This window comes from Aulonocara sp. 'chitande type north' Nkhata Bay, linkage group LG3, assembly GCF_057382095.1.
Source record: "Aulonocara sp. 'chitande type north' Nkhata Bay isolate Kocher_YH1m ecotype deep benthic linkage group LG3, A_spYH_male_GT1.1, whole genome shotgun sequence".
Taxonomy (NCBI): Eukaryota; Metazoa; Chordata; class Actinopteri; order Cichliformes; family Cichlidae; genus Aulonocara; species Aulonocara sp. 'chitande type north' Nkhata Bay.
In genome coordinates, this window is record NC_141346.1 from 70,267,223 (window position 1) to 70,283,544 (window position 16,322).

The window sequence follows — 16,322 nt, forward strand, 5'->3', positions numbered from 1 at the left end:
AACCCAGTGTGACTCCAATGCAATAAGACAATCCTTAGCAATAACATGAGAACATGACACGTAATGTTCGTAGAAATTCAGACAGAGACCTGAGAAACATGACAGAGTACAACAATGCAACCCATTCAATATTATTGTACTGTGAGATATGATATCAGATATGATAGTTATCTATTTAAGAAAGAGGGGGGGGGGGGGGGGGGGGGGGCAGGAGGGGGAAGAGAATAAAGATATGATGCACCAATGCAGACCAGTTCATTGCTATTAAGAAGTTGGATATGGTTATTGTCCGTGAGAGGGGGGCAGAGAGTTCAGGAGCCTCACAGCCTGTGGATACAGGCTGTTGGCCAGTCTGGATGTTCTGGCCTGTATAGACCTGTACCTTCTCCCTGAGGGCAGCAGATGGAAAAGGTGGCGCGCAGGGTGATGTTGGTCCCGCAGGATACTGTGCACCCTCCTCAGACAGCGAGTGGGGAAGATATTACTGATCTCTGGCAGACTTGTTCCAATAATTCTGCCAGCTTCCTTCACCACCCGCTGGAGTGCTTGCTGATCGGCCTTGGTGCAGCTGGGGAACCACACTAGAAATCCACACGTCAGAACGCTGCTGATGGCACAGTTGTAGAAGTTCAACATCAGAGATCTGGGTATGTGTGCGCTCCGCAGTCTCCTCAGGTAGTAGAGGCGCTGTTGGGCCTTCCGTGCAACTGAGGTGATATGGTTGCCCCAGGACAGGTCCTCGGTCACAGTTACCCCCAAGAATTTAAAACTGCTCACCCTCTCCACCGCCTCACTGCCAATGAAGAGAGGCAGATGGTTGTTATGACCCTTCTTCCGGAAATCTACAATGATCTCCTTGGTCTTTTTGGTGTTTAAGACCAAGTTATTGTCGTGGCACCATGACTCTAGTTGTTGCACCTCTGTCCTATAGTTTGTCTCAACGTTGTTGGATATAAGTCCGAGCACTGTAGTGTCATCGGCAAACTTAACAATGAGATTGGACGCGCAGGAGGAAATACAGTCATGGGTCTATAAGAAGCACAGTCAGTCGGGTCCTTGCCCTTCTCAAGTAATACTGTGATACAGGCCTGGTAGCATGATGAAGGAAGTGCCCCAGAGTTTAGCGACTCTGTAAAAACTTCGCAAAGGAAAGGGGCCAAATCGTCCGAGAACTTTTTTATAAAAGTCTGCAGAAAATCCATCAGGGCCTGGAGACTTCCCAGATTTCATAGATGCTATTGCCGCCTGAATTTCCGCCTTTGAGATAGGGGCTTCCACAGTCTGTCTGAGCTCTGGGGAAAGCGAGGGCATATCAATGTAGTCAAAGAAACCATATAAATCTTTTACATTAACAGTAGATTCTGACGTATATAACTTAGAAAAAAATGAAGAAAAAATGTCATTAATCGCCTTCTGATCCCTAGTCACCACTCTATCGTCTGCCTTCAAGCCAGTTATAATTTGTTTAGCCCTAATACCACGCAGTTGGGTGGCCAAAAGCTTACCGGTCTTTCCACCGTGTTCGTAAAAATCGCTCTTGTTCCTAATCAGACATCCTTCCACTTGTCGAGTGGAAAGTAGATTGAGTTTGGTTTGTAAACTTAAGCGTTCTTTATATAGCGCCGGTGAAGGAGACTGAGCGTACTGCCTGTCGATGTTTAAAATCTGGTCTGAAATAAGCCTCTGTTCCCGCTGTGCTCACTGTCTTTTAAATGCTGCCACTGAGATGATTTCTCCTCTCAGAAATGCCTTCAGGGCCTCCCACACAGTCCTGTTTGGCATCCCAGGTGTTCTATTCTCAGTAAGAAAAATTTTAACTTCAGAAGAGATGTTGGAAACAAATTGTTCATCCGTGAGCAGCAATGGATCCAATCTCCAGAGCTTTCTCACAGAGTCGCAGCCCTGAAAAGCTATTTTGAGCACGAGGGGGGCATGATCAGAGACAGTAATACTTTCATAGCTTCAGGATCTAATATTATTAATTAGCAAATTGTCAATAAAAAAATAATCTATTCTACTGTAGGTGTGGTGTACGTGTGAAAAGAAAGAATAATCTCTACCAGTAGGGAACAAAAACCGCCAGGGATCCGTGAGACCATAATCTTCAAGAAAAGACTAGACATAAGTTGCAGATTTATTAAGAGTAGCAGGTTTGGGGGATGAACGATCTAATACCGCATGCAAATAAAGATTAAAATCGCCCCCCAGAATCAAAGAGGGAGTATTTAAGTCCGGGAGGTGTGAAAACAGGTGTTGAAAAAATTGCACATCATCAAAATTGGGTGCATAAAGATTAGCCAAAGTCACAGACCTGTCGCAGAGTTTGCCAGACACTATTATAAACCGTCCGTTTTTGTTTGACACAACATTAGATGGAACAAATGGGATGTTCCGATCGATAAGAAGAGCTGTACCCTAGCCTTTGCTTTAAAATTAGAGTGAAACATCTGTCCTGACCAACATTTTGCCAAGCGTGAGTGATCTGAATCCTGCAAGTGAGTCTCTTGCAAAAAAACTACCCCGGGCTTAAATTGCTTCAGACGTGATAAGACACTCTTTCGCTTTATTGGGTGGTTCAACCCCCTCACATTCCAGCTAACAAAGGTAAGATTACCACTCATCAAGGAAGTCCCACATTTTTATGTACAGAGTTGCCAAAGGAGGGAAGGGAGGGGACAAAAACAAAACAAAACAAAACAAAAAAACAAAGAACCTGACAACCAACCCCACCCCAGAAAGAAAATGCAATACAATAACATATCACTGTGTAAAAAAACCCCTAAAACAATACCACCCACCAATATCACCCAGCAGGTTGCATTAAAAAGCAACCGTGTAAAGCCCTGCTTTCTTCCCATATTAGTCAAGAACTCCCCATACCACTAGCATCATACCTGCACCCTTGAACAGTAGCCCCTAAACTCGAGCCAGGGTCTCAGTTTTCAGGCCACGAAGAAGAGAAAGAAGAAAGAACAAAAAACAAATCAACCAAACAACGAACCAGTTTTACCTTAAAATGAACAGCAAAGAATATATTGCTATGCCAACAGTGCGGCTGTATAATGTCAGTCACAACGAGGACGCCACTTAGGCTAGTCCGACCCGTTATAGTTGTAAATTAGGGTGAATGCTCTAATCGGCTACAGTGTCCAACTCAGGATGGAGAGCTTCGATTTTCTTCCATGGTTTGAATGAAGCGAGAGGCCTCCTCAACTGACTCCAATCGCCGGATTTTCCCATCTGAAAGAGTAATGCGGAGCCTGGCGGGGAAGAGAAGGGAAGGACGAAGGCCTCTCCGGTATAACTCGGCCATAACATCCTTATACTGGGCTTGCTGCTTTTGGACGTCGGCATTGTAATCCTCATAAAACAGAAGTTTATGTCCGCAGTATTCCAATGTCCCTCGGCGTCTCCGTGCTTCCCTCATCAGCAGCTCCTTAATCTGGAAGCAGTGGAAGCGGATAATGACTGAGCGCGGCCTTCCATCAGGGCCCGGGTTGGGCATAAGGCTACAGTGTGCTCTGTCAAGCTCCGGGGGGGGATGGCAAAGTTTGTGCGCCGAAGACCTCCACCAGCAGCCGGGAAAAGAACTCAGTTGGCCGTGGACCCGGCTCCACCGATTCCAGCAAACACACCAAACGGATGGTTCTGCCTTCTGCTTCTACTCTCCAGGTCGGAAAGTTTAGTTTTGAAAAGTTTGTTTTCCTCCTGTAGTGAATCATACATAGCTTCGAGCGCTGCGAAACGCTGAACAACATCCACTGCGTTTGATTCAAGCTCACCAATACGTAGTTCTTGATTTGCAACTTCCGCTTGAATCTTGTCCAGCTTACCGTTAATTACATCCGATGTAGCCTTAAAATCTGCGGCTATGGCTGTTCTGTGCTGTTCGAGCAGGGCGACAAGCGCCGGGTTCAGGGCTGCACTAGCATCCTCTGCTGCGCCAGCGTTAGCACAGCTCTCACCAGTGAGGTTTTTCTCAGTTTGTCTCCTTCCCTTGGACATCCTTCCAATGTGACACTCTTAAATGACCCGAAAAATTCGTATCTAACAGCAAAATGGGGCTCAGAGAGTAAAATTTTAAAAAAAAAGTTAGGCAGGTGCTAGTGGCCGACACACCTTACTCCATTGCCGGAAAACGGAAGTCCTCCAACATTAACATCCACATCATATTCATCTCAGCACAACTAAAACATGTGACTGACCTCAGAGTTTCAAATCCACATCGTGGATTCTCCAGAAGAACACACAGCTGCTTCACTCCTGAATCCTGCAGGTTGTTGTAGGTTCCACTCAGGTCCAGCACTCTGGGATACGAGGTGTTGGACTTCAGAGCTGCTGCCAGATAATCACAGCTGATCTCTGACAAACCACAGTCCATCAATCTGTATAAAGAATGAAAGATGTAAGTTTATTAGACAAAGTGTGAGCTTGAAATCATTCAGTGTTTCATCATCTGTTCAAAGCTGAAAAAGGTTCAGAATGTAGAAGTTTAGAAAATGGAAACTCCAAACAGCTGAAGCCAACAGGAAGCAGCTTCAAACAAACACAACAAGAAAAAAAACTCTGAAGGTTTCACATTAAAGTCGTACATTTCTCATAAAAACAGGCCGCCTACAGGGAGGAGGTGGATCGTCTGGCTGAGTGGTGCGAGACAAACAACCTGCTGCTTAACACCCAGAAGACCAAGGAGCTCATCGTGGACTACAGGAGGAATGCTGACCCACATCCACCCATCCACATTAAGGGGACGGCTGTGGAGCGTGTGAGCAGCTTCAAGTTCCTGGGAGTCCACATCTCCGAGGATCTCATCTGGACGACCAACTGCTCCAAGCTGGTCAAGAAGGCTCACCAGCGCCTCTTCTTCTTGAGGACTCTGAGGAAGAACCACCTGTCCTCAGACATCCTGGTGAACTTCTATCGCTGCACCATCGAGAGCATCCTGACCAACTGTATAACAGTCTGGTACGGGAACTGCTCAGCCTCGGACAGGAAGGCGTTGCAGAGGGTCGTGAAAACTGCCCAGCGCATCGCCGGAGCACCACTTCCTGCCATAAAAGACATCTACAGGAAGCGGTGTCTGAAAAGGGCTGGGAAAATCATCAAAGACCCCAGTCACCCATCACATGGACTCTTCACCCTCCTGCCCTCTGGGAGACGCTACAGGAGCCTCCGGACTAAGACCACCAGGTACCGGAACAGCTTCTTCCCCACAGCTGTCAGACTCCTGAACTCTGCCTCCTGACATCTGACCCACGTTAAACTCATGGACTGAACATACAGACACACACAATGGACAACTGTACCCTCAAACACACAATAATAACATGGAGTGAACCACCACTCACAACCACTAGCACTTTATATAGCCTCTGTAGAAATTATCCACACCCTCACTTACCTTAACTGCACTACTGTATAGCTCTGTGTAAATAATCATTCTGTACATACGATAATTTTTAACCCTACAACTGTTTACAACTTGCATAGTTCCCATTTCTGTATAGCTGTATATCTCAGATTCCTGTAAAGTTATTTATTTCATATTCTGTATAGTTTTTCATATTTATATCCTGTACATATCCTGTACATAGCTTGTACTTACTACAGCCTGTACATACTTATAGTTATAGAATATTCACAACATACTTCATACCGTGTACATTATAACATAATAGACCCATTTCTGTAATATACTTACATATCTATATTATTGCTAATATATATTGTAATATATCTATATCACTAAGCACTTCTGGATGGATGCAAACTGCATTTCGTTGCCCTGTACCTGTGCATGTGCAATGACAATAAAGTTGAATTCTATTCTATTCTATTCTATTCAAAGACTTGAAAAAGTCGTGTTTTTCCTTCCAGGAACCACAAGGCTTCACTTTTAAAGGTGAAGTGTGAAACAAATGGACATATTTGAAGTCCAACACCTTTTTCCAGTCACATTATTAAAGCAGACAAACTACAAGCTCATTTTCATTCCAACAAGTCATCTTCTGACCTGGACTAACAACACTGGTCTCTATGTGCAGCTAGCTGTGAGACCAGTGCTCAGGGAGCGTCTACAAAGTGCAACACTGAAAGAACATAACACACTAATTTGCTTCCATCATCCAACCTGAAGAGGAAACAGAGACGGCTCCCCTTCAAAGTAAAAGCTGCTCCTTTTGGACACAGTATCAAAGAAAGTCTGCAGTATAACATAGAAAAGACAGAACAAAGTTTTGGTTGCTTTTAAATTGTGCAGAAATGAAACTACACTAAGCTCAATTATGTGACAGACATTTCATCCCATGTCAGTTTGGCCTCATCCTGGGCCGGATTATCCAACACACACTCTGACCACAGGCCCAGGGGCCACGCACAGCTGGGCTCCATCCAAGAGACAGGAAACAAACCAACACAATAATAAAAAGCACCATGTGATCTTCTTACATCTTCAACACAAACATAGTAAAAACATGAGCATATTTGTTTCCTGATAAAATGATGTAACAGGTAGAACAGAGTAAAGTGGTGGTGTTACAGCCTTTCTCCCCTCTGCTGCCGAGGCTGTTAGTCTCTCCCAAACTCAGCTACAGGACTTCCAAATGAATGAAAGCAGCAGAAGTGGCTTTACAAATGAAAGAGGAAGAGGAGAAGAAGAGGAGAGGGAGGCCACCCTGACCATCACTCCAGCTGAAAACATCACACTTCCATTAAAGTTGGTGAGAAAATGTTGAGCAGGATGAGCTGCTGGCTTATCTGGAGGCTGTAGCAGCAGCTCACAGTCACAGTGGATTTCCACTCATGAAAAAGCTCTGGCTGCTTAATTTCTCATCTCATATCAGAGACTTTAAAGCTTCACTGAAGCTGTACTGTGATGCTTCCTCTCCATATTCAGCCCAATGTGCTCTGTATTGTTTTATGCAGGTCATCTAAACAGGAACGAGCAGCTCATTTCAATATAAAAGGTTGGAACTGTAAAGAAAACAAACAGAGCTCATAAACTGAAACTGATTTCATTTTTCAGCTGGAACATTTTAGTTGTTCCTTTTTCAATACATACATAATTATATTTACAGTAAGTCTTATCAATCCCCTTTTCCCTGCCAGTCACCGCCAATGTTCCCTCTAATGTTTCATGTGTCTGAGCGAACAAAAACTCCCTGAGCGTCCCTTGGACCACTGTGAGCAACAGCAGACGTGTGCACTGTGGTCACACCAGCATCTAATCCATCCAAGTTACATGGTTTATTAAAGTAATCAAATTACAGCATTTACATTTATGTTAGACTACTTTTAATTAACTGTTTTAGCCCACTTACAATGAAAATTAAAAACAACCTTGTTCATGACCTGTAGTATGTTAACACTATTGGAAGTAAAAATAACTTGAACTCCAATTTTGAAAACACAACTTTATTTTTTCTATTTTTATAAAGCTCTGACTTGTATTATGAGTCTGTGGTCTGGGAGAGAGTCTGTAACTCTGTCTGCAAAATACAGGATATAATGACCAATGTTGGGCAATTAATTATATAGTTACTTCTTCAAAAAAGTTACTGAGTTTTGCAAACAACAAAGTTTGTTGCAATAAATACTGAATACTATCGTTGTTATAAACAACGATAGTATTCAGGAAGAAAACCAAACATTGCAGATATTTTATCATAACTCTGGTTTTACGCGGCCGATCAACACAATTTAAAAACTGGTATAAAGTCCACACTTTTTCCCTCAGTTGCTCCGTCTGTCCTGCTCACATCTCCAATGGTTGTACACGTTGTCATTAACGTGGCTTCATCTCATCATCAGCCACTTTGCTCGCTAAAACACCGGTGTCGGCACATAAGGACGCTGTCATAGCTTGTCAGCGACGTTGATTAGCTGCGTATATACGAATGTGAATCGCATCATTGGCTGGACTATGGGATAAGGTGGCATCGTTCTAATCCCATACGGGAGCAGCCAGTCACTCACTGACTAACACCGCAAAGCAGAATTGTTAAAGTGTTAATTTTAATTTCAATTGAGATTTGATTTTTTTTTTGTGTGCAACACAGATTTTCTTTGTGCAGAGACCTTGCCAGCAGCGCGCAGTTGCATGAGCGCAGCTTAGAGGGAACTTTGGGCACCACCACAGTTCACTTCAACAAAACTTTACTTCAGATTTGTTTTCATGTTTTGATCCAGTGATGAGAGCCGTTTCCCCCATGTCCAGTCCTTGTACTAAGCTAGGCTAAACATGTCCAGGGCCTGTCTCTGTGCAGCTTTTAATCTGATGTTAATAAGGTAGAAATGGAGGAAGAAGAAAATGACTTCATCAATCAACATACAGCTACCAACCCAAATGGTGAGGTGGTGGTTAGTTATTACTGTTGTTTATGATCCCCTACATTATCCTACATTCAAATATATTCTCCAGCTACAATAGTGTTTGTGTTCCTAAAAGGATTTCATGAACGTGTTATTGTTCATGTCACATCTGTATCAAACAAAGAGGAAGTGAGGTTTATCCTTCATGATCACAAACTGTTCCAGCATGTAAACCTGAGATCTGTGTGGAGCAGCTGACCTGTACGATGTGCTCAACACAAACATTATTTACCATCAGTTACTGTGTGACTGAACCACGTGGGTGTATGAAACATCGCTTTCAGTTTTAATAGCACATGGCAACATTCAGACGTGAATCTATACAGTAACACTTTGATTTGTTATAGTGAGGAGACTGTTGAAGGGAACGATGAGGGGAAACTGTAACAGCAGCAACAGAAACCAGGAGGCAAAGCTGAGGTCTGGGTTCCTCTATGCTACACACAGCCTCCTGCTCCTGGACTTTAGTAAACACATACATATCTCCAAGTACACTTACTTCAGAAACTCTATTAAACTCATTACAAGTTTACTTCAGCTTTAAATTACTGACAACATCAGCACACATGAGTAAACAAAGTAACTCACAGCTACTGTTCAAGTTTAGTCATCTTTAATATAAATATACCTCATTATTATGAATCTCACAGCTACCTGCTCATTGAACTGAACAATAATTCTGTTTTACCATTAAAACAAAATATGTGACTGTAAAAAAATCTTCAGAGAGTAATTAAGAATCTCCTAAGCAATCCAAAGATAAAGAAAAGTTCACCTGCCAATTCTATAAAGCTTGGTTGTTTATACAATAATATCGTTTAATGATATGTTTTGATCCTGACCTGAGAGTTTCCAGTGTACAATGTGGACTCTGCAGTGCAGCAGACAGAAGCTTCACCCCTGAATCCTGCAGGTCATTGTTACTCAGGTCCAGCTCTTTCAGACTAGAGGACTGGGAGTTGAGAACTGAGGACAGAGCATCACAGCTTCTCTCTGAGAGGTTACAGCCACTCAGTCTGGAAGAAAACAAACAAACAAATTAATTAAATCAGTCAAATGAAACATTTTTAATGCCAGCATACAATACAATTATTGGTGAACTAAATAGCTTCATTAAAACACAACTCTTCTTCTATATCAGCACTTACTCCTTGTAAGCTCCACCTGCTCCACCTTCTGAGTCAGAAGACATGAAAACAAACTGTAAATCTAGTAGAAACATGATTGGAAATCTTCTCAGATCCATTTGTACATTTAGAGCCTGATCCTGAAATATAGCAGCACGGACATTCCCAGCAGCAAAGGGTTCTTGCTGATCTGAGCTGGCTTGGCCCTGGCTTATTGAAGATTAAAGAAAGCGGAATCAGCTGTTCAAACCCCCACAAGGCTGCCCGCTGTGACTGAAACAATGGGACGGGTCGTGACTTCTCAAAATGGGCTCATTGAACGCAGCACGGATAAGATCTTGAAGAAGCTCATGGCGGTCGTGAGTTCTCAGACTTCGCTCATTGAGCACAAAACCGATAACCTCTCGGAGAAGCTCGTGGCTCTCCAACGGGAGATTGAGAGACGAGTGACGGACTGTGAGATCAGCTGTGAAATTGACATGCAGTTGTTCGCACCAAAGAAAGCCACCATTATCTCATGCGGCTAACATACCGGCGCCAGCTGTGGTCTCAAGGCTGGAGATGAACATAATAAATCTCACCCTGATAACAGACGGTGTTTAGACTGTTCCTTCCCATCCTAAGCATGCTTATCCCCTCCCGGTGCAGACAGTGGGTCGAGGGGACCAGCGCAAATGCTGCAGGCCCGGATGTGCTGTCTACACCGGCTGTCTCTCACCTTTTACCCATCCCTGTTGCTTGTCATGTGTTTCTATGGCGTATTAAGAGTTTTCATGTGCTCTGAACTGAGGTCATTTTTTTTCTATTCTCAAACTGATCTCCCTGTTGGAGCTCAGTCTGGGAGGAGTTCTTTTTTCTCCTCATCTTTCCTGATGTTGTGCATTTTCTGCTGTTCGGTTCCGGGTCGCTGCTCTAGCGGCTGACCGGCCAGCTACCTGGCCTGACCCGTCTCCCCAATGTGATGTTTGTGTATTGTATGTACGGTTGGAAAGCTCAGTATCCTAATTGCCCCTTGAAAATAAATACAGTGTTCTGAATCTGAATCTGAAAAGATTACAGAAGACGACTCTGTTCAGTAAATATTACGCTCATGCTGTCGAGAAATACCAAAGGTAGGTAAAACTCTGGTTGTTGCAGCCATCCAGTTTGACATGCTTTGTACTGTCCTGCTGCAGTTTGTGACACCTGGTTGATGAGTTGTGAAGGATGATGAAACAAACACTTCACTCAATGTTTGTCTTCTAAACTGGATGTAATTTGGGCAGCCGATAGTTTTTCTTAATCTATCCCAGCTGCAAATAGGAACACAACGAATAACTAACTTCACCCACTTGGATCCTTATCATTCAAGATTGTGAAAAGATTCTCTACTCAGAGAATACTGGAGAATTTAGATGAGAGAGATGATTTGGAAGATGATGAAGGGGAAGAGTTTTCAGAACTTGAGGCCTTTTGTCTACACTGTATAGGACAAAGAAGACAGGAAGGGAGGGAGAAGTGAGGAGAATAACACAGGAAATGGTCTTGGGCAGACTCAAACCAGGCCCTGGAGTCACGACTCTAACCTTCAGTACATGGGTCACCTGCTCAGCCAGGTAAGCTACAGCAGTCAGCAGTGTGTGAGTTAATTTGAAGACAATGATGACTATAAGTCAGGTAAAAAAAAATACTATCATCAACCAACAAGGGGAAAACAGTGAGCTTGAATGACCAAGCTTTGACCAAGGGTGGCTCACTCCTCGGTCTTCTTGCCCAAGGAGTGAACCACCCTGCATGGCTATCAGTGTGGTGCAACCAAGGCCATCATACAGTACAGGCCATCCAAGCTGATTTTAACTTTTCCTCCCAGATACCACCTTAAAAATCATCTAGATTAGGATATGTTGGCTGTTCTAGATCCAATCACAACAAACAGAGAGCTGTTGTGTGTCCAAGGTGAACAGGAAGAATATATACATGCATAAAGTCAATAAAGTCAGAAGGTTTGCTTTAGACTGTGCTGCAGTTTATCATCAAAGACAAACAGGCACCATGCTGCCAACAAATGGCATCAAGTCTGACTTTAGTTTACTTTTTTGTTCTTTTTTTTTTAATCAAGATTACATTTTATAGCAACCATAGCAGAGATAACCAGGGAAGCTGTGCTTGAGGGGATATAGCTACAACAGCTGGTTTCAGACTGAAGATGAACTGAGGTGCTGCACCCAAGTCTGCAGGTTCAGGGAGGGACAAACATCTGCTGCAACCAGATTGGAGTGAGAGGAGAGAGCAGGCCAACAACAACAAAGAAACAACAAACACACTGTGGAAGACCGAAGCAGAGTTTAGTTTATAGTGGAACTAAGGATGTTTCTCTGGCTGCCAGGATTCACTGAGTAATCCAAATGCTTTCTTTAATGCAGGACCCACCATGCATGTAAAAGCAAGTGTTTCACCAACATTTGTGACTAAAATAGACCTGCAGTAGAAATGTATCTAGGAGCATGCATGTGAATATAAAGTATCACAACATCAGGCACATGCAGCCTAAGTGTTTAAACAAACACTGATAACATAACAGCAGCAGTGATGATCAGAGTTTATGGTGAATCCAGCGTCTCGAGTACACCGAGTTCTGGAGGCATCAAAGAGGTTACAGTTGTATTGGAGAAATCCCAAAACTTTACAAATTCATAAAAAGACAGAAAGCCTGGTGAAATAAATTACTGACACAGTTGGATGTTAAAAGTAAAGACATGAGTACAAATGTACTCACAGAGCTTTGTTGGAGGCTTTGACCACTGGCAGCAGCCTCAGAAGAGCCTCCTCTGAAGCAGAGTATTTCTGCAGGTCAAACACATCCAGATCTTCTTCTGATGACAGTAAGATGAAGACCAGAGCTGACCACTGAGCAGGAGACAGTTTATCTGTGGAGAGACTTCCTGATCTCAGGGACTGTTGGATCTCCTCCACTAGAGAACGATCATTCAGTTCATTCAGACAGTGGAACAGATTGATGCTTTTCTCTGCAGACAGATTCTCACTGAGCTTCTCCTTGATGTACTGGACTGTTTCCTGATTGGTCCCTGAGATACTTCCTGTCTGTGTCAGCAGACCTCGTAGGAGAGTCTGATTGGTCTGCAGTGAAAGACCCAGGAGGAAGCGGAGGAACAAGTCCAGGTGTCCATTTGGACTCTGTAAGGCCTTGTTCACAGCACTCTGGTGGAGAGATTGAAGTTTTAGTTTGTTAAATAATTTAGATTTCTTGGAGGTTGTTTGTTGCTCTTCCAGCAGATTGAGTCCAGAGTTGATGAAGGTCAGATGGACATGAAGAGCAGCCAGAAACTCCTGAACACTAAGATGGATGAAGCAGAACACCTTGTCCTGGTACAGTCCTCTCTCCTCTTTAAAGATCTGTGTGAACACTCCTGAGTACACTGAGGCTGCTCTGATATCGATGTCACACTCTGTCAGGTCTGATTCATAGAAGATCAGGTTTCCTTTCTGCAGCTGATCAAAAGCCAGTTTTCCCAGAGACTCCATCATCTTCCTGCTCTCTGGACTCCAGTGTGGATCTGTCTCAGCTCCTCCATCATACTTGACCTGCTTCACTTTGGCCTGAACCACCAGGAAGTGGATGTACATCTCAGTCAGGGTCTTGGGCAGCTGTCCTCCCTCTCTGGTTTCCAGCACATCCTCCAGAACTGTAGCAGTGATCCAGCAGAAAATTGGGATGTGGCACATGATGTGGAGGCTTCGAGCTTTCTTGATGTGGGAAATGATCCTGCTGGCCTGCTCCTCATCTCTGAATCTCTTCCTGAAGTACTCCTCCTTCTGTGGGTCAGTGAACCCTCTGACCTCTGTCACCATGCCAACACAGTCAGGAGGGATCTGATTGGCTGCTGCAGGTCGTGTTGTTATCCAGAGGCGAGCAGAGGGAAGCAGTTTCCCCCTGATGAGGTTTATCAGCAGCACATCCACTGAGGTGGACTTTCTAGGGTCAGTTAGGATTGTAGTGTTGTGGAAGTCCAGAGGAAGTCGACACTCATCCAGACCATCAAAGATGAACACAACCTGGAAGTCTTCAAAGCTGCAGATTCCTGCTTCTTTGGTTTCAGTAAAGAAGTGATGAACAAGTCCCACCAAGCTGAACTTTTCCTCTTTCAGCACATTCAGCTCTCTGAAAGTGAATGGAAATATGAACTGGATGTCCTGGTTGGCTTTGTCTTCAGCCCAGTCCAGGCTGTATTTCTGTGTTAAGACTGTTTTCCCAATGCCAGCCACTCCCTTTGTCAGCACTGTTCTGATTGGTTCATCTCTTCCAGGTGAGGCTTTAAAGATGTCTTCTTCTCTGATTCTTGTTTCTGGTCTGTCTGGTTTCCTGGATGCTGTTTCAATCTGTCTGACCTCATGTTCATCATTGACCTCTGCAGTCCCTCCCTCTGTGATGTAGAGCTCTGTGTAGATCTGATTCAGGAGGGTTGGGTTTCCTGCTTTAGCGATGCCCTCAAACACACACTGGAACTTCTTCTTCAGGGTGGATTTAAGGTTACGATGACAAACTGCAGCTTGAAGTTCTGAATGAGAAGAAAAATAAACACTCAATTCCAAAAATAACTAATCATTAAAACATGTTGCTCCATCTTCCATCTCTGGAAAATGTTCATTTATCCAGCAGCTTAAATCTTTAGATAAATCCTCTTACGTCTCTGCAGACGGTCAGCCAGCTCCTCCTGCTTCATTCTCCTCAGGAAGTCCACCGTGATCTTCACAAATGCCTCTCTGCTGCTGCTCCTCTGACTCTCTAAGCATTCTGGGTAATCTGGACTCAGAACCTTCTGGATCTTCTTCAGCTCGTTCTTCACAAAAGTGATGATGTTGTCCTCCAGCAGCTGGAACAGAATATTTATGAATGAGCCAATCAGACTGAAATCATGGAGCCAAACATCAGATCCATGTTGGACACACTGACGATCCACTGGTCTACAAAGAGCAGCATGGAGATGACTGTGAACAGAACAGATGTAACAGTAGTTGTTGTACATGTACAGACCATAAATATGGAGTCCAGCTGTGTTTGATGCTGCTGGGCAGACTGACCACTGGGAACCTCTGAGCTCTGCTGGTCCACTCTGTGGAGGAACCATGAAGGATCAGATCAACACAGGATAAAGATCCAGGAGTTTCTGCTCAAATAACTTCATCTGAATCAAGTCTTTCAAGTTTTAAACTCTCAGATTGTGAACATATCAGTAATTTTCAGTCTGTTTTCATGGACGTTCTTTCAGTGGTGATGTCAGGGATGATTTTGAAGAAGCTCATTAAACTGAACCATCAGCAGATCACTGCTCCAAAACCAGAACATGATCCGAGTCTCCCTCCACCACCAGAACACCAGCTTTACTAACGTGGTAGATCAGTGTAGTACAGATCAATAACTGATGAGTCATTTGATCAAAATCACTGAGTGCTTCACGTCTGACCCTCTGATGCTTCTGTAGACATTTTGCATATTTAATGAATGTCTGACAGTTTTACATTCATTCTATGAACACAGTGGAAATGTTGTGTTATAGTCTCCATGTTGTTTCCAGCATCATAAATTCTTAAGTTCAGAAAATTAGATTCTTTCTTCACAGCTGAAAAACAACAACATTTATTCTCTATTGAAATCTGCATCGTCCACTCCAAAGGTCACAATCTGAAGGTAACATCTGGTTTTGTTCCCTGTGGTTAACTCTGAGCATCAGTATGGTGGGATTTATCCACTACATCCACACCACTGTGGTTCAGTGTTGTCCTGATGGAGTAACAGCAGCCAGTATGATCCAGGCTTTAGCTGCTGGGTCTCTGTGTGACCTCTCAGACTGTTTAACAGATCAGACACAAAGAGAATCAGAGCAGCTCTGTTCTTTAAAGACAAACATGAACCCACTCAGGTCACACTTTCCCCACAGATATGAGCATCACTGTCCTCAAACAGCAAATGACCAAGTCGAACATTTGGATCTTTTCTCTTTCATTCTTTTCTTTTTAATGAATCTTTGTAACAATCTGAGGATGTTTCAGGTCATATTTATCCAGGAAACACAAACATGTAAAGGAGTCATCACAGCTCTCTGACCTCGTTGCTCCAGGTTCACCACTGAAGAATGGAGGGAAATCTTTGGACCGGTCACTCCTCACAGACGGACAGCTGGACCCTGCAGAGTGTGACCTCTGACCTCTGCAGACACAAACATGATTGAAGCAGCTGTGATCACACAGACTGCAGATAATGCAGCTGTTTCCTGTCAGTAACATCCTCTTAGATTAGAGTTCAGCTTTTTACAGGAAAACTGGACAAAACTGATTTTTGTTACAAACTCATTTTCATTTCCTCTCAGCTCACAAACACAGTCAGACAATCAACCAGAGTCAACACTGATTATAATGTCAGTGCAGAATTATTTCTGTTACTCAGTGAGTTCAGCTCTCTGACCTCGTTGCTCCAGGTTCACCACTGAAGAATGGAGGGAAATCTTTGGACCGGTCACTCCTCACAGACGGACAGCTGGACCCTGCAGACTCTGCTCTGTCCTCCTCTTCCTCCATCATCATCTTCAGTCAGTCTGAGAGGTAAACCACAAACACTCAGTGAGTTCACATTAACAGGAGTCACTGAGTTACAGTCGCTGACCTCTGACCTGTCATGTGACCATGAAACCAGGTCAATATGTCAGTAGGTTCAGTCATCCAGGTCATGTGATCTAAGGAGCTTGGAGAGAAAAGAGACGTCTTTAAGTTTCTGGAAGAAGTTTCATCTGAGAAGCTTCTTCAGCTCTAAAACCAAACAGTGGAGAGTCC

General features: G+C 43.7%; 1 protein-coding gene across 1 annotated transcript in view; it reads right to left on the reverse strand.

Annotated features, from left to right (window-relative positions):
• Positions 1 to 16,076, reverse strand: part of LOC147336892 (protein NLRC3-like) — a 29,314-nt gene extending 13,238 nt beyond the window's left edge. Inside the window, exons 1-5 of the mRNA XM_086287701.1 lie at positions 15,958 to 16,076; positions 14,530 to 14,608; positions 14,182 to 14,368; positions 12,253 to 14,044; positions 9,213 to 9,386 (exon numbers count right to left, since the gene is read on the reverse strand). Coding sequence (XP_086143827.1) covers positions 9,213 to 9,386; positions 12,253 to 14,044; positions 14,182 to 14,368; positions 14,530 to 14,608; positions 15,958 to 16,076 — 2,351 coding nt within the window. The remainder of the gene's footprint in view (positions 1 to 9,212; positions 9,387 to 12,252; positions 14,045 to 14,181; positions 14,369 to 14,529; positions 14,609 to 15,957) is intronic.
• Between the last annotated feature and the right edge of the window lie 246 nt (positions 16,077 to 16,322).